This window comes from Microtus pennsylvanicus, chromosome 9, assembly GCF_037038515.1.
Source record: "Microtus pennsylvanicus isolate mMicPen1 chromosome 9, mMicPen1.hap1, whole genome shotgun sequence".
Taxonomy (NCBI): Eukaryota; Metazoa; Chordata; class Mammalia; order Rodentia; family Cricetidae; genus Microtus; species Microtus pennsylvanicus.
Window position 1 is genome coordinate 69,402,167 of NC_134587.1, and position 26,195 is coordinate 69,428,361.

The 26,195-nt window shown below is 40.9% G+C and overlaps 1 protein-coding gene across 3 annotated transcripts; it reads left to right on the plus strand.

Moving 5' to 3' along the window:
• Positions 1-1,149: 1,149 nt before the first annotated feature.
• Rnf170 (ring finger protein 170) lies at positions 1,150-26,195 on the plus strand. 3 transcript variants are annotated; one of them, XM_075986436.1, is made up of 8 exons: positions 1,150-1,294; positions 2,041-2,179; positions 7,545-7,685; positions 9,468-9,543; positions 13,377-13,485; positions 19,063-19,136; positions 21,113-21,223; positions 23,178-26,195. In XM_075986436.1, the coding sequence occupies exons 2-8, from the start codon at positions 2,103-2,105 to the stop codon at positions 23,445-23,447; spliced, it is 858 nt and encodes a 285-aa protein (XP_075842551.1). In that variant the 5' UTR covers positions 1,150-1,294; positions 2,041-2,102; the 3' UTR covers positions 23,448-26,195. The 3 variants fall into 3 exon arrangements, with proteins under 3 accessions (XP_075842551.1, XP_075842552.1, XP_075842553.1); XM_075986437.1 differs by lacking the exon at positions 2,041-2,179; XM_075986438.1 differs by lacking the exon at positions 21,113-21,223 and having other exon boundaries at positions 23,178-26,188.

Below are 26,195 nucleotides of genomic sequence, written 5' to 3' on the forward strand. Positions count from 1 at the left end.
AATCGCCCGAGCCGGCCCCGAGTCGCAGGGAGAAGGTGGAGCCGCTGACGTGGGCGCGCCTCGGTGGCTGGGGGCGGGTTTGGCCCGGCTGAGGAGAGCTGGCGGTTCCTCCCCGGAGCCCCCTCTCCCCCAAAAACTTTACTTGAAGTGAGAGAGGGTGGACGCCAGTTCACCAGTGCGTAAGGATCCCGACAGTTCCTAAGGCCTGTTTCCTTGTCGTGTTGGGAATTGACTCCACTGAGGTGCATCCTTGTCCGACTTTTGTTTTTTTAGGCAGGCATTGTAGGGTTTCATATACGTTTTTAGGTCGTGTACAGAACAGTGCGTAGGACGTACATGTTTGAGGGATCTTAATAAAATGAATTGCCAGGTTCTCAAGAGTTCTTCTGCCCATTACCATCTCTAGCCTGATTTTTGTGACAGCCACTGTATTGCTTTACCGAATGAGTATGCATGTAGTGTAGTTTTCCTTTGAGTTTGAACTTTTATGAATGGACCCATATTGTGGGGTTTTGGCTTTTAAATACTATTATATTATCTGCAAATTCCCATGATTGTCTAGTATTCCATTGTGTGGCTACAGCCTTATATCCATTCTGCTGTTGACGTGCACTTTATTCCAGTGTAGGGCGTCTCAGAACAATGCTATGATAAACGTTCTTCTACCTGGATCTTAATGCAAAGGTGTTGGCGTTTTCAAGACACCAAGAAACAAGATATATGCTTTGGAGTCCTAGGAGAATTGTGGATTCAAAAGGTACGCCTGCCTCCCGGGGCATGTCAATTTCGATTTGGAATGCTTCAGAAGTTAACTTCCCAGGACACACTTTCGCTTTGTTTTGCAGTTCCTGGAGCCTTCCTCTTGTCCATTAGAAGTTGGTTTTCTCCCTGAGTACTTAGACCCTTCCAAGCAGCATTGAGTTTTTTAATGCTACGTTCATCCCCTGCCGCTTAATGATCACATGCAATCGATCATTTTATAGATGGGAAAAATCGTGGGCTGGGGATGTTGTGCTGGTTCATTACCCTAGCAAACATCGGGGCTCCAGTTCGATCCCTGGTACCAAAAATAAACACATAATAAATCTTAGCCGAAGCTGTCTCAAAGGTTCTTCTTGCAAACATTCTTCTTACAGGTGCAGAAATACCTTTAGCAATCCTAACTTTGAATCTCCTCTGCTTATGACTTCTGTGTGGGTGCCCCCGGATCTTTGTCAGACTAGAGTTCCCGCATTCCGTACCAAACTGTTTCTGTAGAAACCTGTGTCACCTTTCAGTGACTACATCTTGTTGGGTAAGTGAATAGTAAGTACATGTTGGGTTGACGTGGCATTGTCAAAACTTTGATACAGTTGATTTAAAGTATGTCTCTTCAAGTCTGTTGAGTCCAAGGTGTTTTTATGCCTGATGTATCGTTCCTGGTTTATTTTGTGCTTCAAATTACTTTTCAGGACAGAAATTACATTAAAAGTTCCTTGAAAGTCATTAAGAAGCCATCACGTTGCTACATGAACTTGGGGGTTGGGGAATGATCAAATTTACTTTGTTATGAGAAATTCTAGAATTTCTTTTCCCGGCTTTTTTGTTTTTGTCTTTTTTTTTTTCTGTTAACCTATCACTCCTACCCCTTCCCTAACAGCGTTGGGAAAAGACCCAAGATAGGCGTGTTGGGGGCTTTTCTGAGCGGTCTTTCTAAGGCCTTCCTCAGGTGGAGGCCCGTTCTCAACCACAGCAGTCCGCAAACTCAGCAGAAGGTGTTTCATTCCATATGACAAAGTTTGGATTTGACTGTGAGCACACGTGTCAGAAACAGATGAACATGTTTGTGACTTTCCACAATTAGACTGTGGAATAGCAATAAATACACAAGGGGCAGTGACATCAGTTTGTCGTATAATCCCACGTGCCTTGGTAATCTGACTGAGGCAATAGTAGGTGCTTTTATTCCAGTCTCAATTAGTAACATTAACTCTCAAATCACATACCACGCGGCGCAAGTAACAGTAACAGTATCTATATGTGTATATATATGTTTTACAGTTAAAGAGGCTACAGCAGAGTTCAAAAGATTTCAGGGCTGAGAGACATTGCACTGATAGGTAATGTACCAGACCAGTGCCAGGAAGGAGCTGCTGGAGTCAGGCTTTGAGAGTGAAGCCAGAGTCCGTCCAGCCACAAGGTAAAAAGCCAAACTGAGGGTCAGGTGGGTGAGCAGGCTCAGCAGTTGAGAAGGCTGTGCTGATAACGGGACCAAGCCAAGCTGAAACCCCAGGGACAATTAGGGAGTCCTCTGCTTGTTGGTCTTTGATGCGTACATCAAGTGTCAGACCACAGGTGGTTGTAGGGCCGCGTCATCCCAGATTAGTTGTACTGCACATCCCAGTCAGTCAGTGTTGTACTGCACATCCCAGTCAGTCAGTGTTGTACTGTACATCCCAGTCAGTCAGTGTTGTACTGTACATCCCAGTCAGTGTTGTACTGTACATCCCAGTCAGTGTCGTACTGTACATCCCAGTCAGTCAGTGTTGTACTGAACATCCCAGTCAGTCAGTGCTGTACTGTACATCCCAGTCAGTCAGTGCTGTACTGCACATCCCAGTCAGTCAGTGTTGTACTGTACATCCCAGTCAGTCAGTGTTGTACTGTACATCCCAGTCAGTCAGTGTTGTACTGTACATCCCAGTCAGTGTTGTACTGTACATCCCAGTCAGTCAGTGCTGTACTGCACATCCCAGTCAGTGCTGTACTGCACATCCCAGTCAGTCAGTGTTGTACTGTACATCCCAGTCAGTCAGTGTTGTACTGTACATCCCAGTCAGTCAGTGTTGTCCTGTACATCCCAGTCAGTCAGTGTTGTACTGTACATCCCAGTCAGTCAGTGTTGTCCTGTACATCCCAGTCAGTCAGTGCTGTACTGTACATCCCAGTCAGTGTCGTACTGTACATCCCAGTCAGTCAGTGCTGTACTGTACATCCCAGTCAGTCAGTGCTGTACTGTACATCCCAGTCAGTCAGTGTCGTACTGTACATCCCAGTCAGTCAGTGCTGTACTGCACATCCCAGTCAGTCAGTGCTGTACTGTACATCCCAGTCAGTCAGTGTGGTACTGTACATCCCAGTCAGTCAGTGCTGTACTGTACATCCCAGTCAGTCAGTGTTGTACTGTACATCCCAGTCAGTCAGTGCTGTACTGTACATCCCAGTCAGTGTCGTACTGTACATCCCAGTCAGTCAGTGCTGTACTGTACATCCCAGTCAGTCAGTGCTGTACTGTACATCCCAGTCAGTGTCGTACTGTACATCCCAGTCAGTCAGTGCTGTACTGCACATCCCAGTTAGTCAGTGTTGTCCTGCACATCCCAGTCAGTCAGTGTTGTACTGTACATCCCAGTCAGTCAGTGTTGTACTGCACATCCCAGTCAGTCAGTGTTGTACTGCACATCCCAGTCAGTGTTGTACTGTACATCCCAGTCAGTCAGTGTTGTACTGCACATCCCAGTCAGTCAGTGTTGTACTGTACATCCCAGTCAGTCAGTGTTGTACTGTAGATCCCAGTCAGTCAGTGTTGTACTGTACATCCCAGTCAGTCAGTGTTGTACTGTACATCCCAGTCAGTCAGTGTTGTACTGCACATCCCAGTCAGTCAGTGTTGTCCTGTACATCCCAGTCAGTCAGTGCTGTACTGTACATCCCAGTCAGTCAGTGATGTACTGTACATCCCAGTCAGTCAGTGTTGTCCTGCACATCCCAGTCAGTCAGTGCTGTACTGCACATCCCAGTCAGTCAGTGTCGTACTGTACATCCCAGTCAGTCAGTGTTGTACTGTACATCCCAGTCAGTCAGTGTTGTCCTGCACATCCCAGTCAGTCAGTGTTGTCCTGCACATCCCAGTCAGTGTTGTACTGTACATCCCAGTCAGTCAGTGCTGTACTGTACATCCCAGTCAGTCAGTGTTGTCCTGCACATCCCAGTCAGTCAGTGTTGTACTGTACATCCCAGTCAGTGTTGTACTGCACATCCCAGTCAGTCAGTGTCGTACTGCACATCCCAGTCAGTCAGTGTTGTACTGTACATCCCAGTCAGTCAGTGTTGTACTGCACATCCCAGTCAGTCAGTGTTGTACTGTACATCCCAGTCAGTCAGTGTTGTACTGCACATCCCAGTCAGTCAGTGTTGTACTGTACATCCCAGTCAGTCAGTGCTGTACTGCACATCCCAGTCAGTCAGTGCTGTACTGCACATCCCAGTCAGTCAGTGTTGTACTGTACATCCCAGTCAGTCAGTGTTGTACTGCACATCCCAGTCAGTCAGTGTTGTACTGTACATCCCAGTCAGTCAGTGTTGTACTGTACATCCCAGTCAGTCAGTGTTGTACTGCACATCCCAGTCAGTCAGTGTTGTCCTGTACATCCCAGTCAGTCAGTGTTGTACTGCACATCCCAGTCAGTCAGTGTTGTACTGTACATCCCAGTCAGTCAGTGTTGTACTGTACATCCCAGTCAGTCAGTGTTGTCCTGTACATCCCAGTCAGTGTCGTACTGTACATCCCAGTCAGTGTTGTACTGTACATCCCAGTCAGTCAGTGTTGTACTGTACATCCCAGTCAGTCAGTGTTGTACTGCACATCCCAGTCAGTCAGTGTTGTACTGTACATCCCAGTCAGTGTTGTACTGTACATCCCAGTCAGTCAGTGCTGTACTGCACATCCCAGTCAGTCAGTGCTGTACTGTACATCCCAGTCAGTCAGTGCTGTACTGCACATCCCAGTCAGTCAGTGTTGTACTGTACATCCCAGTCAGTGTTGTACTGTACATCCCAGTCAGTCAGTGTTGTACTGCACATCCCAGTCAGTCAGTGCTGTACTGTACATCCCAGTCAGTGTTGTACTGTACATCCCAGTCAGTCAGTGTTGTACTGCACATCCCAGTCAGTCAGTGCTGTACTGTACATCCCAGTCAGTCAGTGTTGTACTGTACATCCCAGTCAGTCAGTGTTGTACTGTACATCCCAGTCAGTCAGTGATGTACTGTACATCCCAGTCAGTGTTGTACTGTACATCCCAGTCAGTCAGTGCTGTACTGCACATCCCAGTCAGTCAGTGTTGTACTGTACATCCCAGTCAGTCAGTGATGTACTGTACATCCCAGTCAGTCAGTGATGTACTGTACATCCCAGTCAGTGTCGTACTGTAGATCCCAGTCAGTCAGTGTTGTACTGTACATCCCAGTCAGTCAGTGTTGTACTGTACATCCCAGTCAGTGTTGTACTGATTGATTTTGTGTATCAACCTTGCACAAAGTAGAATCATGAGCAAAAGAAGCCTCAGTTGAGGAAACGTCTCGATGAGATCCGGCTGTGAGGCATTTTCTCTATTGGTGTTCAATGTGGGAGGACCCAGCCCATCATGGGTGGTGTTATACCTGGGCTGTGGTCCTGTGTGCTGTAGAAAGGTGGACTGAGCAGGCCATGGAGAAAGCAGCTTTCCTTCCATAGCCTCTGCATCAGCTCCTCCCTCCGGGATTCTGCCCTCTTTGAGTTCCTGACTTCCTTCAGTGGTGAACACCAATGTTGAAGTGTAAGTCAAATAAACCCTTAACTGCCCAAATTGCTTTTCGGTCATTTTTTTTTTTTGTCTTGGCAATAGAAACCCTAACTAAGGAGTCTATTACTTTTATTGGATCCAGGTGAGAGAGTTACACTTTCCATGGTCTGCCATGTTGGATAAATCCTTGTTCTTGGTTTCCCTTGTATGATTTTAATATGCCCTTGTGCCCTTACATTTTAACTTTATTCCAATACACTAATAGTATGTCTCCCTCTCTTCTTCCAGGAATAAGCCATTTACTAGTCTGTGCTGGGTGGGTGGTACCTGACAGATACGTGCTGTTTTTGGGTTCCCCCAATGGCTTCAGTTATCCAGTTTTCTCAGATGCACTGCTGAAGATATAGCATGGGAGAAATATGAATAATGGTGATAGCTGTGATGCCTCAGCTGACGTGCTTGGCTTGCCAAGCACTGCTCTCTCTGATTGTTCTTTCTTAAACAGGGTTTCTCTACATAACCATGGCTGTCCTGGCACTCGCTATTATAGACCCAGCTGGCCCCCAAACCAAAGAGATTCACCTGCTTCTACCTCCCGAGTGCAGGGATTAAAGGCATGTGCCACCACACCTGACCCACAAATACATCTTGAGCATCTTGAGACAATTCTCATGCAGCTCAAGCTGGCCTCCAGCTTCCTGCATAGCCTTGAACTCCTGAACCTCTTGTCTGTCCCTCCCCAGTATTTTACAAGGTGCTAGTAATGGAGCCCAGAGCTTTAGGCGTGTGCAGCAAGCACTCTGCCAGCCTGCATTCCCAGCCCTGTCCTCCGGACTTTAATCACAGCCGTAGCATTTCTAACTTAAAAATGAGAAGACCTACTAAAGACAAGGTCTTAACTGGCGAGCTGACCTGTCCTTAGAGTATTTCAAATGTGCTGCTCCCCTGGTGGGGGCAAGTTTATTTTGTGGTAGGAATTGAAGCCGGGTTTATGGGTGCTAGGCAGTCCATCCTCAGTCTTGGATAAACTTTTCAGTGCAATATTGTACACAGTAAATAAAGTGCAGAACTCTATTTAGTGAATATGCCCATCATTTTCCTTTAGTTATCACATAAGACTTTGAGCATTACAGTTCTGTTTACTGGGGTATTGGGGAGAGTTACCTGCAATTGACCCATAGTGTAGTTGGGTTGTCTCCTATCATACTTGTAGTGTTGGGTGCTATCGTTTTTCTCTAGAATTTTGGGAGGAGTTTTCTGTCCTCTTTAGTACGTGTACGCTCGGAAAGTCCCTTTACTAAGCTCTGTGAGTAGAGCATGTGCTGGGTAATAAGCTGTGGAGGGCTGTGTTTCCTATTCAGGTGCTACGACAGAGGGATGACATCTACTTAGAGACTTTATTTGATATTCAGGAGTTAGAAAAAAGCAACTAGGGTAGGAGAATATCTTTTCCTTAAAGGAACTAAGCCTAAACTGGGAAAATGTTTTATTTTACTTTTTGGTTTTGTTTCAATTTTTTTTTCTGCCTTTGAGACTGGGGTTTTACCTTGTAGCCCAGGCTGGCTTGGAATTCATCATGTAATGCAAACTGTCTTTGAACCCGAAGTGATCCTCCTGCCTTGGCCTCCATGCGATCCTACACTCCATTTTATAAAGACCTGGAGATCAAACTCAGAACTTTGTTTGTGATAGCCAAGTATTCTACCAACTGAGCTACCTCTCTAGCCCTCCAGGAAAAGTATTTTTTAAAACTTTTATTTTAATATATATATATATTGTTTAAAAAAGTAGTTTCCTTAAAGAAAATAGCATTTTCTTCCCCAAATAATGACTCTGGAAAATTGAAAAAAAAATTCATTAGTAGGGGAACCTTAACTGGAGTTGTACTTAATGGTACCCATGTTAAAGAGCATGCTGTAAGTATTAGATATGTTAGAAGTAAGCCATACTAATATTGCTTTTATTGATGTATTTCATTTTCACTTCTGTCTTCCTATCTTAGACCTGTAATGGCCAAACACTACAGTGAAGTCCCAAGTCTGCGGCAGGATGACTCGGTTATAGAGGGAGTGAGCGACCAAGTGCTTGTGGCCGTGGTGGTCAGCTTTGCTTTGGTCGCTACGCTCCTCTATGCTCTTTTCAGGTGAGATTAAAGGGTGCAGGACCTGAGGTCCTGTGTCTTTCTAGAGGTCAGTGACTCTTGGAGTCTGCCTAGAATTGCTGGTCTTGGTGACTCCGTATTGGGACTAAAGCATTTTGTTTGCTATTAAGCTTTGAATGCTACTGTACTTTTTACTGATTTGCCTGGGTTATTTAAATTCATAGTTTCCATTTTGATTAAAAAAATTAGTATTTCCTATGAGAGTATTCTAGTTTAAAAAATTTTATAGTTGAATCCACCAGCTAGTTGGTGGCACAGATAATTCATGCAAAATAGTCAAAAAAAGTGAACCAAAACAAGACAAAAACAAACAAACAAACAAGAAACTCATCACTGATGCCAGTGCTCACCTGGCCTAATCCCATTCTATTACATTAGCTGCTGACTTCTTGCTTCTGATTTTCCATTGTACTTGTTACCATGTTAGTGGTATGCTCGTTCCTTAGTTTGCAGTGATAAAGATCATTACCAAGTTGCTGTGATAAAGGCCATGACCAAAAGCAGGTAGGGGAAGAAAGGGTCTCTTTTTGGAGCTCTCAGGTCACATCCATTACTGAGAGAAATCAGGGTAGGAATGGCAGGAACTGAAGCAGAGACCATGGAGGAGCACTGCTTACTGGCTTTCTTTACCACCCCGGGGACCACCTGCCCAGGGGTGACTCAACCTTCAGTGAGTTGAACATCAATCATTTATTTTCTCAGTTAATTAAGGTTCTCTCTTCCCAGGTATATCTAGGTTTATGTCAAGTTAACAAAAAAACAACTGGCACAGTTAGTTTTGGCATTTTGCATTATATAATTTTAATTTCTGCGGTCTTCCCTTCTCCTTAAACATGAAAAATTAGGAGATGGAAAAGTATTTAGATGTATATTATGTAAAGCTATCTAACTGCTTATTTTAAAGAAACTTCACAAAAGAAATGTGTTAATTGTTCTATACATTAATTATTAGGTTGTAATAAATTCCCAAGATACTGGGCATCTGGATTTTAACATTTACCATTCAGACCTGATAACAGCGATGATCTTAGATTTGTGAGGAAGTACTAAAATGCACAGTCCTGGAATTGTAGTGCAGTTGTCTAACGTCAGTTACTTGTTATATTAAGTTACCGGTAGTTCTTTTTTTTTTAAAAAAAAAAAGATTTTTAAGAAAAATTACTTGTGTATTTTATGTAAATGAGTGCTCAATCTGCATGCTAGAAGAGGGCATCAGATCCATTATAGATATTTGTGAGCCACCATGTGATTGCTGGGAACTGAACTCAGGACCTCTGGAAGAAAACCAATGCTCTTAACCACTGAACCATCTTTCCAACCCCCATGTAGTTTTTTTTCTAAAGTTAAAAAAAATTATTTATTGGACTAGGATCAATGGGCAAATACATTTGCCATGCCTGGTGACTTGAGTTCAGTCCCAGAACACACACAGTAAAAGAGAAGCAACTCCTTTAAGTTATACTCTGGCCTGCCCATGTGTACCACAGCACACATACCCAGACACAAAGTCGTAGATGCACACGAAATAAATGAGTTCTGAATTGTTAGTTATTATTAATGGGGTTGAGGACAACTGTGTAGAGCTAGTTCTCTGCTTTCCCCTCGACATGGGTTCTGGAGATCCAACTCAGGCCATTAGGCCCACACAGCAAGTGCCTCTATCCAACTGAGCCAGTTCATCAGCTTGTGGTCAAAAGTTAGTCTAATAATGCAGATGGGTTAATCTGATAGTCTTTTCAAAATTCACTCCATTCTCTCCAACAGAAATGTACAGCAGAGCATTCATCCAGAAAACCAAGAACTAGTCAGGGTGCTTCGAGAGCAACTTCAAACAGAGCAGGTATGGTTATGTAGTATGTATATTTGTGTGAGGGGATGTTTTAACTTCCGTTTACATGCAGTGGTGATGGGATGTTAGAAAATAACTTTTGAGAAACATCAACTTTACTCCTTATATTACATGATATTGTTTTTCAGATTAAGCACTTTGTTTTGTTTTTGTTTTTCGAGACAGGGTTTCTCTGTGTAGCTTTGGCTGTCCTGGAACTCACTCTGTAGACCAGGCTGGCTTCACACTCACAGAAACCTGCCTGCCTCTGCCTTCCGAGTGCTGGGGGGGGTTAAAGGCGAGCACTACCACTTCCCAGCTAACATTTTCTTTATTTGTGGGGGTTGGAGGGACATTAAGGCAGTCTCATGTGTTCCTGTCTGGTCTGGAACTTGCTGGGTAGCTGAGGATGATCTTAAACTCCTAATTTTCCTGTCTCCACCTCTGTCTCAGTTATTTTCTTCTGCTGTGTAGAGAGTAAGGCAGCTTACAAAAAAAAAGCATTCAATTGGGGATTTGCTTACTGTTTCAGAGGGTTAATTACTTCATTATCATCATGGTGGGGAGCACGGTGGCAGACAGGCTTATCTGTGAAGCAGTAGCTGAGAGCTTACATCTTATCTATAAATTGGAGGCAGAATAAGAGAAGCCTGGGTAGGCTTTTGAAACCTCAAAGCCAGTCACATACCTCATCTGACAAGGCCAAACTGATGTGGGATGTCCTGCATATGTGTTGCTTTTATTGGTTGATGAATAAAATTGTTTGGGCCAGTGGCTTAGCAGAGTAAAGCTAGGCAGGAAATCAAAACAGAGGTAGAGAGAAAGAGTTGGCAGAGTCAGACAGATGCCAAGTAGCTGCTGAAGGAGACAGACACTGGAACCTTACTTAGTATGACACAGTCTTATGGCGATACACAGAATAATAGAAATGGGTTAATTTAGGTAGCTAGGATTATCCCTAAGTTATTGACCAAGTAGTTGAATTAATATAGTTTCTTTGTGATTATTTGGGTCTGAACAGTTGGGAAATGAACGAGCAGTCTCCATTAACACCAAACCTCCTAATCCTTCCCAGAATAGTTCGCCACCTAGAGACCTAGCATTTGAATTTTATATGAGCCTATGGGAACCATTCTCATTCAAACCACCAGAACCTCCTAAGTGCTTGCACTACTGGCAAGAGCCACCAAACTCAGCAGCAAATTGACTAGTCTTAATTATACAGATACATACATGGTTTTTATTAACTTGCTCTAAAAAGAGAATAGTAATTTTTGTATTTGTTACTTTTATAGGAATAATATTGGCCTTGGCCAAAATGCTGTAGAAACTTTTTTTTTCTTTCTTTCTTGCTTGTTTGCTTTCTTGCTTTGTTTTGTTTTGCTTTGCTTTCTTTTTGTTTGCTTTTTTTTTTTTTGAGACAGAATCATGTATTCCTGGCTGGCCCAGAACTTGTTATATAGACCAAGCTGGCTGCAAACTCATAGACATACTTGCCTCTGCCTCCCTAATGCTGGGATTACAGGTGTGAGCTACCAGTTAGACTTTTGTTGTTATATTCTTGTTTTTTTATGATAAAATATTTTATTAATTAAATTTTTAAATTTATTTTATATCCCGATTGCAGTTTCCCCTCCCTCGTCTCCTCCCTGTAACCTCCACTTTGCCTCCCCTCCATTCAGAAAGGGGTAGGACATTCTTTAAAAAAAAAAATGAAGGTGGAATTCTTTTATTTTAGTATTTAACTATTTTCTTTTTGTAATATTAAGACTGCTGTGACTTTACTACCTTGGGTTAATTTGATGCTGTCTTAAGAAATATAAAATTCGGGACTGGAGAGATGGCCCACACTGACTGCTTTTCCAGAGGTCCTGAGTTCAATTCCCAGCAATCATGTGGTGGCTCAAAACCATCTATAATGATATCTGATGTCCTCTTCTGGCCTGAAGGTGTACACGTAGACAGAATATTGTATATATAATAAATAAAATCTTTAAAAAGAGAAAATAATATAATTCTAATTCTAATTTCTTGACATTGCATCAAAGTTCTTTAATTAAATTTACAGTTCTGTTTGTATTTACTAAATTTGATTTTTGTGAAGATTATTTTTTAAAAAAATTTAATACCTATTTATTATATGTATATGAATGTTTTGCCTCATATGTGTGTGTGTGTGTGTGTGTGTGTGTGTGTGTGTGTGTGTACCATGTGTGTACCCAGGGCCATGGAATTCAGAAGAGGATGTTAGACTCCCTGGAACTTGATTACAGATGGTTGTGAGCCATCATGTGAGTTCTGGGAACTGAACATACAAACTGTTGAGCCAACTTTCCAGTCCCCGATGAAGCTGTACATTTTATGTTAGTGCTAGATAGTTGTCCAGGTCCTTAGGTACTACAGTGAATTCTACAAGTGGAGTTTTGGCCTCATGGCACTTATATTTCAGAATGATATTTGATGTGTGTGTCTTGTACTGTAATTTCAGTCAGCATGTCTCTTGAATCATAACAGTGATATGGCCAAGGAATATGCATAGATGTATGCATTCGATTGGTTTGGGGTTCTGAGACAAGGTCTCATGTAGCCCAAGCCTGGAACTTATTAGGTAGCCAAGGATAAGTTGGACTTCTTATCTTCCTGCCTCCACAACCTTGCTGTTGGGATTCTAGCATGTCCACTGAAAAGCATATTAACATTTATTCGCATGACTTTGTGAGGACCAACGTTAAAGTTCAAAAGTGTCCAATTTTTCTACTTCTAGCATTAGCAAATCTTTGCTGAAGTTTAGTTCTGTTCTTGTGGAAGATATGCAACACTCTTCCGAGGACAGCTGTTAAATAAAAGGCTGTAAGAAACGAAGCCAGACACAAATCTGCAATTCTAGCATTTGAGAAACGGGCAGAACTGCTATAAATTCCAGGTCTGCCAGGACTACACAGCAAGAGCCTGTCTCAACGCCCCCCCCAAAATTGAAAATGTTAAAAAAATTTTAAATGAATGCTAAGAATAATAGTTTGATATTACTTTTTCTCTTTTGATGGTATTAAGGATCAAACACAGGGCTTCTTACATGCTAAGCGGATGCTCTCCCACGGAGTTACACTGAAGCCTGGTGTTTCTTTCTTTTTTCTTTTTTAAATTTATTTTTCTCTTTTATTCTTCTCTCATATATTACATCTCGACCACAATTTCCCCTCCGTCCTCTCCCTCCAGTCTCTCCCCCAGATCTATCCCCACCCTTCCTCCACCTCCCCTCAGAGAAGAGCAGGCCTCCCAGGGATATCAACCAAACATGGCATAACAGAGACAGCACCTGCTCTCACTGTTAGGCATCCCACAGGAACACCAAGATTCTCAGCCATAACGTTTATGCAGAGGTCCTACATCAGAGCTCTACAGGTTCCCTCATCTCTGTGAATCCCCGTGAGTCCTAGTCAGTTGATTCTGTGGGCCATGTTCCTTTTATCTTCCCTCCCCCTCCTCTGCAGGACTTCCCAAGCTCCATCTAATATTTGGCTGTGGGACTCTCCATCTACTCCCATCAGTTGCTGAATGAGTCTCTCTGGTCTCTTGATGATAATTCTGCTATAAAGCCTGGTGTTTCTTATTCTCTAGTTTATATATTAGCTTGTGGAACTCAACATATGCACTATAATAAAGTAAAAGACAAACCTTGAGTTAATCTATATTTTGGTTTCAAATTGTGTTTAGGAAGGAAGGTAAAGGCCAAGTAGTTTAAATAAAACTGTATAACTTTGTAAGCTTCTCAGTCTTGTAAGACCTTAAGCCATTGTGTATGTGTAATTTCTGTTCTGAGAGGTGTGTCTGTGTCCTCTCACCAGGATGTCCCTGCGCCTCCTCGACAGCAGTTCTACACTGAAATGTACTGTCCAATCTGCTTACATCAGGCCTCCCTTCCTGTTGAAACCAACTGTGGACATCTTTTTTGTGGTAAGCAAACAATATCATACTTGGTTAAAATGACTAGCTCAGGACCTATGTGTGTATATAGGTTGGATTGATAATTTTATTTTTATCACATCTTCGATTTCTTGAGAAAAGTAGGTTGCTTCTGATGTCCTGTTCTAGTTGCTATCCAAACAGTAGTATATTATTTGTATGGTAAATATAGTAATGTCTGAGGATGTAGATCAGTTGGTAGAATTCCTGCCTTCATGCACTTGATCTCCAGGGCTATAATCAGGCTTGGTAGTGCATGCCTGAATCCTAGTACTCAGTGGAGGCAGAAGGATCAGAAGTTCAAAGTCATCCTCAGCTAGAAAGAAAGTTTAAGACAACCTTGGTTTACATGAGAGCCAGTCTCAAAAAAAATGTATATGTATACATATACCTTTGCCTGTGTAATAGTATATACATATACAGATGGACAGGTATTAAACAATTTATTTTCTATTTAGTGTAGTAGCATTTGTGGGTTCTAAGGTTTAGAAAGAAAACCAAAGCTCATTAACCTTCTAAATCATTAGCAATGTGTTTCTTGGAGGAAGAGTTCAAGTTTACTAGTAACACTATGGGTCCACTGAGTCCTTCTTCAACTTTTGTCAATTTATTTGTTATTTCAGATTTTCTATAGCAAGAGTGTTCTCTCTAGAACTAAGCCACAAACCTCTACTATCTGTCTTTACTCTTTCTGTGTGACCTTAAGGAGTTGGAGACAGAGAATGAGACACCTAGATCCCATACCAGCCGTAACGAGGGAGTATTTTCTGCCTTCCAAATGCTGAGACTGAAAGCATATCCCACCAGACTCAGCTATGGTTTTAGTTTGGATTTTTTTTATTTTTTGGAGACAATATATTGCTTTGTACAACAGCCAGACACTGAACTAACTGGCAATTCTCCTACCTCACCTCCAAAACTTTGGGATACAGGCATGTACCACCATGCCCAACCTCACTAAGGTATTTTTCCCAGTTCTCTAACATATGATAGAACACTGGATTATCTATGGAATTTATTATTCACCTTGGCCAAGGGAGGATGGTTCTTCTCTCAGGAACTCTGTCCAGCCCTTCTCTGAGCTCTACTGATGGTCTTTCAGCTTTTGTTTTGGTTCAAGACTCTCTGTTTGTATGCCTTAGTCCAGGTGCCATGGTTGTATAGAGACATTAAAGGACAAATCCGAGTGAGTCCTTGCTTCCACCTTGAGAGGGGGTTTCCTGTTCACTTCTGCATATGCCACACTTGACGGCCTCCTGTCTTCACATCCCATCTCCAGAGCACCGAGGTTACAGACTGTGCCATTGCATCCAGCCTCACATGGGTTCTAGGGATCTGAACTCGGGTCCTCAGGCTTGAATAGCAAGTGCTTTGCTCACTGATGCATCTGCCTGCCTCATTTCAGTCTTTTAATTGTCTTTCGGGAATGCTGAAGAATAGCAGGATAATAAGGATCAAGTGGGGGAGGGCTGCTAATGCCCATCAGGAGAGACAGACATCTTGCTGCTCTCAGACCTGTGATAGGTACTCCTGATCCATCTGACCTGCCTCCTGAATCTAGACAGGGTCTTGATCATCCTCCTGGCAGGTGTTAGCAGTCTGTGAGGCTTGGCAGACAAAATGAACTTGTTTGCCAACTCAGGCATAGCTGATTCACTGGCTGGATAATCCTGTGGGTTGAAAGATGGCTGTATTGTGTTCTTGCTGTTACCTCTGAGTCTGAGGTAATAGGATAGATTGCTTCTGATATCCTGCTCTACTTGTTAGCTACGTTTTTCTTTTAAGATAGGTCTCGTGTATCCTAGATTGGTTTCAAATGTGCTACGTAGCCCAGGATGACCTTGAACTTCTAATCCACATTACCTCCCAGGTGCTGAGATTTAGGCATGCACTACCATGCCTCTTTTAAGTGCTGAGGGGGATTGATAACCCAAGGCCTGTGTATGCTAAGCTACCACTCCACCAACTGAGCCATGCTACATACATTTATTTATTTAGTAAATTCAAAAGTAAAGAACTTGTTATGCAATTTCTCAAATAAATTCTCTGGACAATAGTTCTTTTATGTAGCATAGCCCCTCTGCTCCACCATGGTAAATTAGAATACTCATTGCACGAGAACCATCCATCTTATTTGCATCTAAGGTCTGCATTATTTAACTGTCAGGCCTATGAAATTTTGTTCTCATTTTGCAATTAAATAGATTCAGAGAGATTGTGACCCAGATGAAAGTTCAGTCATCTCTTGTACGAGATGATACTTAAGTATCTTTTCTATGGAGTGAGAAAACTGAATAAAAAAAGTCAAGTGTCTAATAGCAGATGAATTGAAGCATTTAATCTGCTGAGTCATAGTTTTTCGGTGAAACCAAATGGTGTTACATAACTGGCACAATAAGGACACCCACACCCTAGTGTGAGGAAAAGATACTCGAGGTTAAATGAGTGTGATGTCTGTCAAAGTAGGTTGAATTTTTGGGTGAAAAGGTCATAAAGCTAAGACATGGTATCAGGCAAAAATATCACTAATAAATTAATTTCTGTTTTCTTTGTGTGTGTGCACCTGTGTATATATTTGTATGTGTACAGGCTCATGCATGTATGTGTGCATGTGTGTATGCATACCCATTTTCACATATGTATATGTTGAGGTTAGAGATTGGTGCTGGTATTGTTGCCAGTGTGTTTTGTTGTTGTTGTTGTTGGTGGTGGTGGTGGTGGTGGTGGTGGCTTTTTGTTTTCTTGTTTGTTTGTTTGTTTGTTTGTTTTTTTGAAACAGGGTTTCTCTATTAATGTAACTCTCATGCTTCTAGAACTCACCTCAGACCAGGCTGGCCTCAAATTCATAGAGATCCACCTGTCTCAACCACCCTAGTGCTAAGAATAAAGGTGTATGTCACTACACCTGGTTTATCTTAGTTTGTCACATCCCCTCCCCCAACCTGGCACTCAGTGGTTAGGTTAGACTAGCTGGCCAGCAATCCCCAATGATTTACCCCTCATGCTGCGGTTACAAATGCATGCCACAGTACCTGGCTTTTACATCAATGCTGCAGAGCCAAACTCGGTGCTAATGCAGCTCCCTAACCTCCTGGCTTCTGTTTGTTTCACATGGACTCTGGGACAAGCACTTCAGCAGCTGAGCTATTTCTACAGCCCCAAGTTTTGCTTTCATACAGATTTTGTGTGAAATTAGAATACCCAAAGTACTTAATAAACTTTGAAATTAACACAGTAATAATAGTTTTGCTTTTAAACTCATCTTGAAGTTGGTGAATTGACTGTTCCCTAACTTGGCCAGCTTCTGCTAATCCAAATGGTTGCTCACTGGTATCCTCACAAACCATTCCTTTCTGTTTGAACTCTTGTTCATAAAGAATACAAGTGTCTTGTCTCCTGTTTTCTACCTGTCTGACCCTTAGCTGTCCTACGAAGTTCGGTTCAAGTTCTGTACTTAGGCTGCCGTCTGTATATCTCTACTCCTTTTCGTTTAACATTGCACAATTCAAGACTTGGCTATCTTCTAGCTGATTTGAGTACGTCACTTTGTTTTCCACAATTGGTTTGTTATTGCTTCTTCCAAATTCTGGCTCAGAGAGGTCAGAGTAAGGAACATGGGTGCTGGTAATGTAGCTACTTAGTAGAGTACTTGCCTGGTGTACATGAGGCTCTCTGTTTGGCCTTTAAAATCACCAGGCAGTAAAAATGTTCCTTCATGTTAATGGATTGAAGCTAAGTGTTTATCTGCCAAGTGCCCCTACCCACTTTTGAGGTCTTCTTTCAGGCAGGGTTGTCATCTTTGGTTGTTTGGTTGTCCATGAATATCTTCGTTGTGAGTGTGTGTTTATGTGGCATACATGTGTGTATGGGGGGGTACTTGTGGAGGCCCATATCAACCTCAGGTGTTGGTCCTCAGAATACCTTCTTTCTTGTTTCTCATTTGTGTGTGTGTTGGGGGGTGGGATGGGTGTGCATGCATGTGGTGGTGACTTCCTCAGTCACTCTACCATATTTCTGATACAGAGACTCACTCAACCTGGAGCTCATTTGGCTAGACTGGCTGGCCAGCAAGGCCCAGGAATGTTCATATTGCCACCTTTTCTGCTTTGGCATCACAGGCACAAATTGCAGAACCTGGATTTAAACAATAGCAAAAAATGAACACGAGTACCATGATAAATGTTCTTATACTTACTCTGACTTTACATATTCAGCCAACAACCCAGGCCTGACCTTTTCTCTTTTCTGAATTGGGAGGTGGGCTTCTTACTGTCATGGAGCTTGCTAGGTAGGCTGGGCTGGTTGCCAGTGAGCCCCAGAGATTGGCCTGTCTTTGCCTCCTCAGTACTGGGATCCCATGTGTGTGCCACAGTGTCCAACTATTTTACATTGGTTTGTGTTGCAAGGAGGGTCTGCTTGTTTGTCCCAGCCGCCCAGTTAGCTTAGCCCCAAAATAACCACACAGACATTGTATTCATTAAAACACTGCTTGGCCTCTTGGCCCATTAGCTCTGACTTCTTATTGGCTAACTCTTAAATTAATTTAACCCATCTCTATTAATCTGTGTATCGCCATGTGGCAGTGACTTACTGGGTAAAATTCCCAACATCTGTCTCTGGCGGATCCACAGCATATCTCTGACTCCGCCCTTCTTTCTCCCAGCATTCAGTTCTGTTTTTCTTGCCTACCTAAGTTCTGTCCTATCAACAGGCCCAAAGCAGTTTCTTTATTAACCAATGAAAGCAACACAAAGTCAGAAGGACCTCCTACACCAGGTTTGTGGGAACTAACTTAGGTCCTCATATTTGTACAGCAGAGACTTTACTGACTGAGCCAGCTTCCCCTTTCTCATGAATATCATCTAGGAGAGTACGTTCTTCAAATATTAAACTACTATAGACATTTTATCAAGGAGGCCTCGTATTTCAGTGATTTGGTTTTCAGTTTTTGGAATGCAGGGAGGAAAGGCTGGTCTTGAACTTGCTGTGTAGTTGAAGTTGATCTTAAACTCCTGACCTCTCACCTAAATCTTCTAAGTGAAGGGATTATAACCACCACACCTCATTTGACTTTCTAAACTATTGTTATTGTTGAAGCAGGGTTTCACTGGGTGGCCCAGCTCTGTGTTTCCCAGTACTGGGGACTATAGCTATGTGTCAACACAGCCTGCTGGCTCAGTGAACTAAAAAAAAGTATTTTTCAAATATACCAAATTTGGAACAAAAAGTATTTAACAGTTTATCATATTTAACACCATGTTTATTTTACATAGGAAACTATTTTCTATGAGGCTTCAGTAACTGAGGTGGTTAATAATTGTTTTTTATTGTATAAAATGTCTGTTAATTAGTAGCTGAAATAAAAATGTTTTTTAATGGTTGAAAATGATTGCTAGATTTTAATTTACCTGAGGGTTTGGTTGAATGAAATAAATTTTTTCCAAGGAATATTCAATAAACAATGTAATAAAACAGTGTTTAAAGAAAGGTGATGCTATTAAATAGTTGAAACTTGACCAGTATATATAGACTTTAAAGCTTCATTGTTGATATTTTTTGTTCCACTAGGTTCCTGCATAATTGCATACTGGCGATATGGGTCCTGGCTTGGTGCGATCAGTTGTCCAATCTGTAGACAAACGGTAGTGTTATTTCATTTCATAAATATTAGCAGTTTTTTGTTTTAAAATGTTTTATTTTATGTGTATGTGCCTGAGTGTATGTATGTACAGCCTGTGTGTGCAAGAACCCACAGAGGTCTGAAGAAGGCCTCTCGAACCTGGATCCTCTCGAACTGAAGTTATAGTGACTGTGAGCTACCATATTGGTGCTGAGAACTGAACCCAGTCATCTGCAGGAGCTAAGTTTTCTTAGCCATTGGGCCATCTCCCCTGCCAGGGTTAACAGTGTTAAAATTTAAATTGAGCTACTTTTTAAGCCAAACTCAATTTTTATGGCTTCACTAAGTTTTTTAAAGGTACATTAAAAAAAAAATCACTCAGGTATCCTAAGGGAATTGTATTTGAAATCCCACAGTTGTAGTGAGAAGCAAGTAATAAATAAGTTTATCCCAATTCCTAAGCCTTTGTTTTAAGACCAGCAAAGGAATAAATGAACTAGTTAATCATGTGGCAGCATGTTATCCCCTGCGTGCTGTTCTCTTTTGGAAAAATATGTGTGACATAGCCAATCGAATTGCCATAAGCAAACTGCCAGAAAGCTCATACCTTTTGCCAGAAACAGGGAGCCCAGTTAGTATATCTTGAACTAAAAATAAGTTCCACCATGTCTTAACCAGTGTTCTATTGCTGTGAAGAGACACCACGACCATGGCAACTCTTCTAAAGGAAAGCATTTAACTGGGATTGCTTACAGTTTGGAAGATTTAGTCCATTATCATCATGGCCAGAAGCATGGTAGCATGCAGGCAGACATGGTGCTGGAGGAGGAGCTGAGAGGTCTACATCCACATTCAAATGTAGCAGGAAAGAGAGACACTGATCAGTGGTTTTCTTAAGCCAAGAAAGGATCAAAAAAAAAATCTAGAATGCTTCAAAATTAAACCTGTTCTTTTTTAAAGATTTATAGATATAGACTATGCATATGAGCGCTCTGTCTGCATGTACATCTGCGAGAAGAGGGCATTGGACCCCACTACAGATGGTCATGAGCCACCATGTAGTTGCTGGAAGTTGAACTGAGGACCTCTGGAATAGCAATGAGCTCTTCCTCAATGAGCTGTCTCTCTGGCCCACTAAAACTGTTTTGAGTCCCTTCCATTTTATCTCCTATTTATCAGTGATTATTCTTTACATACTGTTATGTTATTAGCTATAATTTTTCAAGGTCTCTGTATTGTCCTGAGGCAACTGTGTGCTGTCTTTATCATGGCCATGAAAGTAGCAAAACCAATCTTTGGTAACAACAGTACCAAGACTTATACCTGCTTTTTACAAAAGGAATTGGTGTTTGAGAGCATCAGGCCATACAGTACTGTAATTTCTGTATTATATATATCACTCAAAGATGTTGAATCTGAGTAGAAATGAATCATTCAGAAATGCTCAATCTTTTCTTTGATAACTTAAGGGTTTTTTTGTTTTTGTTTTTTGTTATTGTTGTTTTTCAATACAGGGTTTCTCTGTAACTTTTGGAGCCTGTCCTGGAACTAGCTCTTGTAGACCAGGCTGGCCTCACACTCACAGAGATCTGCCTGCCTCTGCCTCCTGAGTGCTGGGATTAAAGGCATGCGTCACCAACACCCGGCTAACGTAAGGTTTATATTTTTAATGTTTTTGAAAATATTTTTAACACTGTTAGTGAAGGTTTTCTTATCATCCTTTTATCTCCAAGTATGTTTTCCCAGAGAACTGAGTTTTAGCCTCTGATACAGGCAAGAAAATATTAGAGTAAGTGTTTAGATGTGGAACCCATTTTATCTTGGAGGAATTAAAATTGACATTTTGTATGACATTTTACAGTTCGGCAGTGTAATTATTTACTCTAAGGAATGAATGAAATACACATTCAGAAGCTTTTATCAGTCTTTTGAACAACACAGTGAGAAAGTAATAATAATGGTGCAGAAGGTGTAACAGCTTCTTCCTGTAATACACAGGTAACTCTGCTGCTCACAGTCTTTGGTGAAGATGATCAGTCTCAGGATGTTGTAAGATTGCATCAAGATGTTAATGATTATAACCGGAGATTCTCAGGGCAGCCTAGATCTGTAAGTACTGTTATAGCAGGTGCAAAGTCAGAAAGAACCTTTATATTTTTTTATTTGTAAAATCAGATTTATAGTCAGACCCTGGACTATATAAAGTGTTACCAAGTGTTTTGGGCCAAGTTTTAACCATCATTGCTAGTCAATAAGTTACAGCCTTCACAGTTTTTTATTTTTGAGACAGAGTCTCACTATGTAGCCCTGGCTTGTCTGGAACTTGATATATAACTAGTCTGGCCTTGAAATCACATAAGTCTACTTGCTTCTGGGCTTAAAGGTATGTGCCACTATGCTCATACCTAGTTTTTGACCTAGCATTAAAAGTTTTATTTATGTATGTATGTATATATATGTGTGTGTGTGTTCTTGCATGTGTGTATGTGCACCACATGCGTGTAGGTATCCATGACAGCATAAAGAGGATATGAGTATCTCTGGAATTAGAATGGTGATTGTGAGCCACCAGTGTGGGTGCTGGAAACTGAACCTAGGTCCTCCACAATGATAGTAAGTGCTCCTAACATCTGAGCCATCTCTCCGACCCGGGGTTATTTTATTTATTTTACACATATTCTCTAGAGATATCTATAGAATGTGGTAGCCCTCTGCCCTGCATATGTGTGTACACACACCTTTGTGTGGATTTTCTTTTTTTAGATTTATTTTATATATGAGTGCTCTATCTGCATGTATTCCTTTATGCCAGAAGATGGCATCAGATCCCGCCATAGATGGATATAAGCCACCATGTGGTTGCTGGGAATTGAACCTAGAACTTCTGGAAGAACAGCCAGTGTCTTAACCTCTGGACCATCTCTTTAGCCCCCTGAGTGTGTTTTAATGTATAATACTTACCCAGGGCGGATGGAACAGACATGTAATCCCAGGTATTTGGGAAGCTGAGGCAGGAGGATCACAAATTCAAGATGAACCTTAGTAACTTGATGAGTTGCTCTTTGAATAAAAAGTAAGAGAAATAGGGATATAGCTCGAGTGAAACACTTGCCCACCAAGGCCCTGGGTTCAGTCTCCAAGTGTTATAAAACTGTACATAGTCTGGTGTTTTATTATTTATTTATTATTATGAAGGCATTTTCTATACAACAACTTTTTAGTTGTTAGTAATTCTCCTGGGTAATTAAATACCCAATTTTTGTTAAATTATTTCTAGTGTGTTAGAAAGTTGTAACCCAAGGTCACCTCTTATGATAATTGATTACTTTTAATCCAATCCAGATATATCTTGATAGTATATCTGGCACCTGGGAACAAATCTCAGAATAGAAGCCTATATTATAACTTTTTTTGAGACAGGGTCTCATTCTGTAGCCTAGACTGGCCTTGAGCTATTGTTGATCCTCCTACCTTCCAACCTCCTGATGCTGGGAATTATGGATGTGAGTTACCATTCCTGGCCTATGGTTTCTTGACTCATTTTGTTAAATCAGATTATTGATACTTGAATTTTGCATGACTTTAGATTTAAACCACTTAACTGAAATACTTGAGACCTGTTTTCTCATTTCAAAGTATTTGCATAGATTTTTACAAATAGTGCCCCCCAAATCTGAAGATCTTAAAATCATAAATTTGACATGTTCTGAAATCCAAAACATTTTGGCCCCAGAGTTTTAGACTTTAGAGATTTTTATTTTTCAGAACACTTCAAAATTTTGTAGCATTTGAAGTATTAGACATTCAGATAATGTGTATCTGTATCCCACATTTTAAGCATTTGGGTATTTTATTACTTTTTAGTTATCTATAATAAAATTTGTTTTATAAGCATCTACTAACTAAACTATTTTTAGATATAATCCATAATTGGAAAACCTAGTATTATGTGTGTTAAACACCTTAATTCATCTTAGCTGAATTTATACATTGTACAAAAATTATATTACTTTTTAATTTGATATAATTTGTTAAATTATAGTGCTTGTTTTTCCTCCTTCAGATTATGGAAAGAATCATGGATCTTCCCACCTTGCTGAGACATGCCTTCAGGGAAGTGTTTTCAGTTGGGGGTCTCTTCTGGATGTTCCGAATTAGGATAATGCTTTGTTTAATGGGGGCTTTTTTCTATCTAATATCACCTCTAGATTTTGTACCTGAAGCCTTGTTTGGAATTCTGGGCTTTCTAGATGACTTCTTTGTTATCTTTTTGTTGCTTATCTACATCTCTATTATGTATCGAGAAGTGATAACCCAAAGACTGACTAGATGAAAAAATTAGTTTACTAGAATATCTGCACTTACATAAAAAAATCAAACAAAAAGATCCATGGCAGTATCAATCATCCAAATACTATTTTACAAGCTTAAAACATTTGGTTATCATTTGACAAATGCCTAACAATATACAACTGGAATTTTTACATCCCGCGGGTTCTAATGATAAGATCAGATTTACGGTGATCTACAGTTGTATCTCAAGTCTGTGTCTGTAAAGTATGAAACCAATTGGAAAGGGATACTTTGTTATTTTTCCTTTCTGCAAATGACTTAGCTTAGTTAGATACATAGTTCAGTATTGCTAAATGTACAAATCATCATCCTCAGTGGATACCCATACAATAATAGAGAACTTTGAAACTTATCTAAATATTTTTGTTGAAGTCAAATATTGTATGCTACTAGGGAAGAGCCAGTGTCTCCGTGTTAGCTAAGCTTTGTGAACTTGGAGAAGTTCTGCTTTTTCATTTTTGTCCAATTTGTGATCAACTGAAGATGAAAGAAACTTGAACTTCATTATTTGACTGTATTTTCAGTCTATGGAACACTTTAATCAATAAGAGAATTAACAAAGTGAAAACATACATCTCCTGGAGGCACTTTTGACATTAAGTTATGACATTTAACCAAGAGTTTGATTTTTTTACTGAAACAAATACTAAAGTAACTTGTAGCCAGTTGTGGTGGCTTTATATCTGTAATTTCTGCATTCAGGAAGCTGAGGTAGAAGATTGCCACAAGTTCAAGGTCTGCCTAGGCCATATAATGAGTTCCAGGTCAGCTTGAGCTTCAGAGTGAGGTCTTGCTCAAACCAAAAGCAGAGTAGTAGGTAAAGATGCTTGCTGTCAAGCCTGACAACTTAAGTTTGAACCCTGGGTCTCAAATAGTGGAAAGAGAACAGAGTCTTCAAGTTGTCTTCTGACCTTCACATATGCACTGTGGCCCATGTGTGCGTGCACACACGCAAGGTCAAAATGCAATTAGAAAGAAAACATAAAAGCAGCTTGTAAAGGGAAATTATTTTGTTTTAGGAACATAAGTAATATTGCAACACATAGTATTTTGACACATTTTTGCGGAAACAGGATCTTCACTTCTATTGATGTTAGTCGGGGCTTCGGGAAGGTACTATGAACAGTGTATATATTTTGCAAAGTATGAGTGAACTCTTGCAGCAAAATTAAGACATTTGATTAGTTAGTTGTTTGTTGCCCCGAAAATGCATATACTATCTTGTAGGTAGCAATATTTGACTCAGATGCATCATGTCTTGTGCAGAATGAGGAAATGTGTATGAGATGTTGTACAGTGAGGTTCGCTTGTTTCTTCATGGCCGTGGCACAGAATGTAAGGCCGTGGTTCTCTGAGAAGAACAAGTACCATAAGCGTGGCACTGCTTACAGGTGAGCAGCTGGACAGGGGCATGTGAGGTGATGCCCAGAGGCTTTGTCATCTGGAATTACCATTGTTGTCTTAGCATCAGTTTGTGTATTTAGGGACAGGACATAAAGCTAACCTCTGTCACATTCCCAAATTAATCAGATTAGCTGCCAAACAATGAGATTCTGAATGAAATGTCATTTTTTTTCCTAGTTTAGACTTAACAGAGCTGTTATCTGCGATTAAAAACAGAATACCAAAAAACAGCACTTAGATATAACATGATCAGTGCAATTTCTCATAATTTTTCCTCTTATCCTTAGGAAATTTCATAAGCAAGGTAGGGTATCGTTAGCTTCCTGTTTCAGAGATGAAACTTCATCCTGTGGATGAAAAATTTTTGTTGTATTTCCCAACATATAATGGAACTAGTGATATTTAAGTAGACATGAAAGCTAGTCTGAGAAGCAGCAGGAGGGAAACTGGAATTCTCTGGGAGTCAGGTTTTCAGAATACATTATTCCTTCACTGGAACAGTTCTGGTGCTCCTGAGCAGAAAGCTCTAGAAGGGTGATTCATAAAAGGCTTCATCAATCTTGAGTGCATACTTCCAAATCAAGTCAGAGTAGTATGCACCATGAAGACATGGCTACTCATCACTGATGTGGATTGCTTTTGGTAGTAGGAGCTTGTCACCAGACTGGAAGAACATTTCCACCTTTCAAAATTCAGTGCGGACTACAGACTGTGATTTCCTGAAGCGATTTTATTTTGTGTGCTGGTGTTCTGCTCCAGACGTCAGTTCTGTAACATCTGAAGCTCCTGCGAATACTGGGAAGAGGCGTATTGTACAGAAGTTTGTACTGTACAGAACCACTGTGTGACTGAAGTCTTACTAAACCAAAAGGGAACATACTGATACCTCAGAATCTTACATCTTTACTGATCATTAGTGAGAAATGCAAAATCAATTTGAGAAAGTATTTAAGCAAGTACAATTAATCAGTGTTTTAAACATCACAGGACTACTTCTGTACTCAGAGGTCATGTAAAGCAACAATTTGATTTTTTTAAAACAAAAACTGTCACAAAAGAGATGGTGCAAGCCCAGGAACAAACAATTTGAGCAGCTCTCTGGGGAATGAGAAGGGAAACTTCCGTTAACAGCTCGCTAGAATGGGGGCTTAGCACCTCCATCCTCAGTGTTCTAGAGGACAGCAGACTGCTCCCGAGCCCCACGGCTGTGCAGACGCCTACCTCAGCCCATGCAGAAGATCAAAGGCTTCTTTCAAATTTTGTGATTTGGAGAGTTTGTTCAGCATTTATTCTTTGGAATAAAAATAGTATATCTAAAAATTTT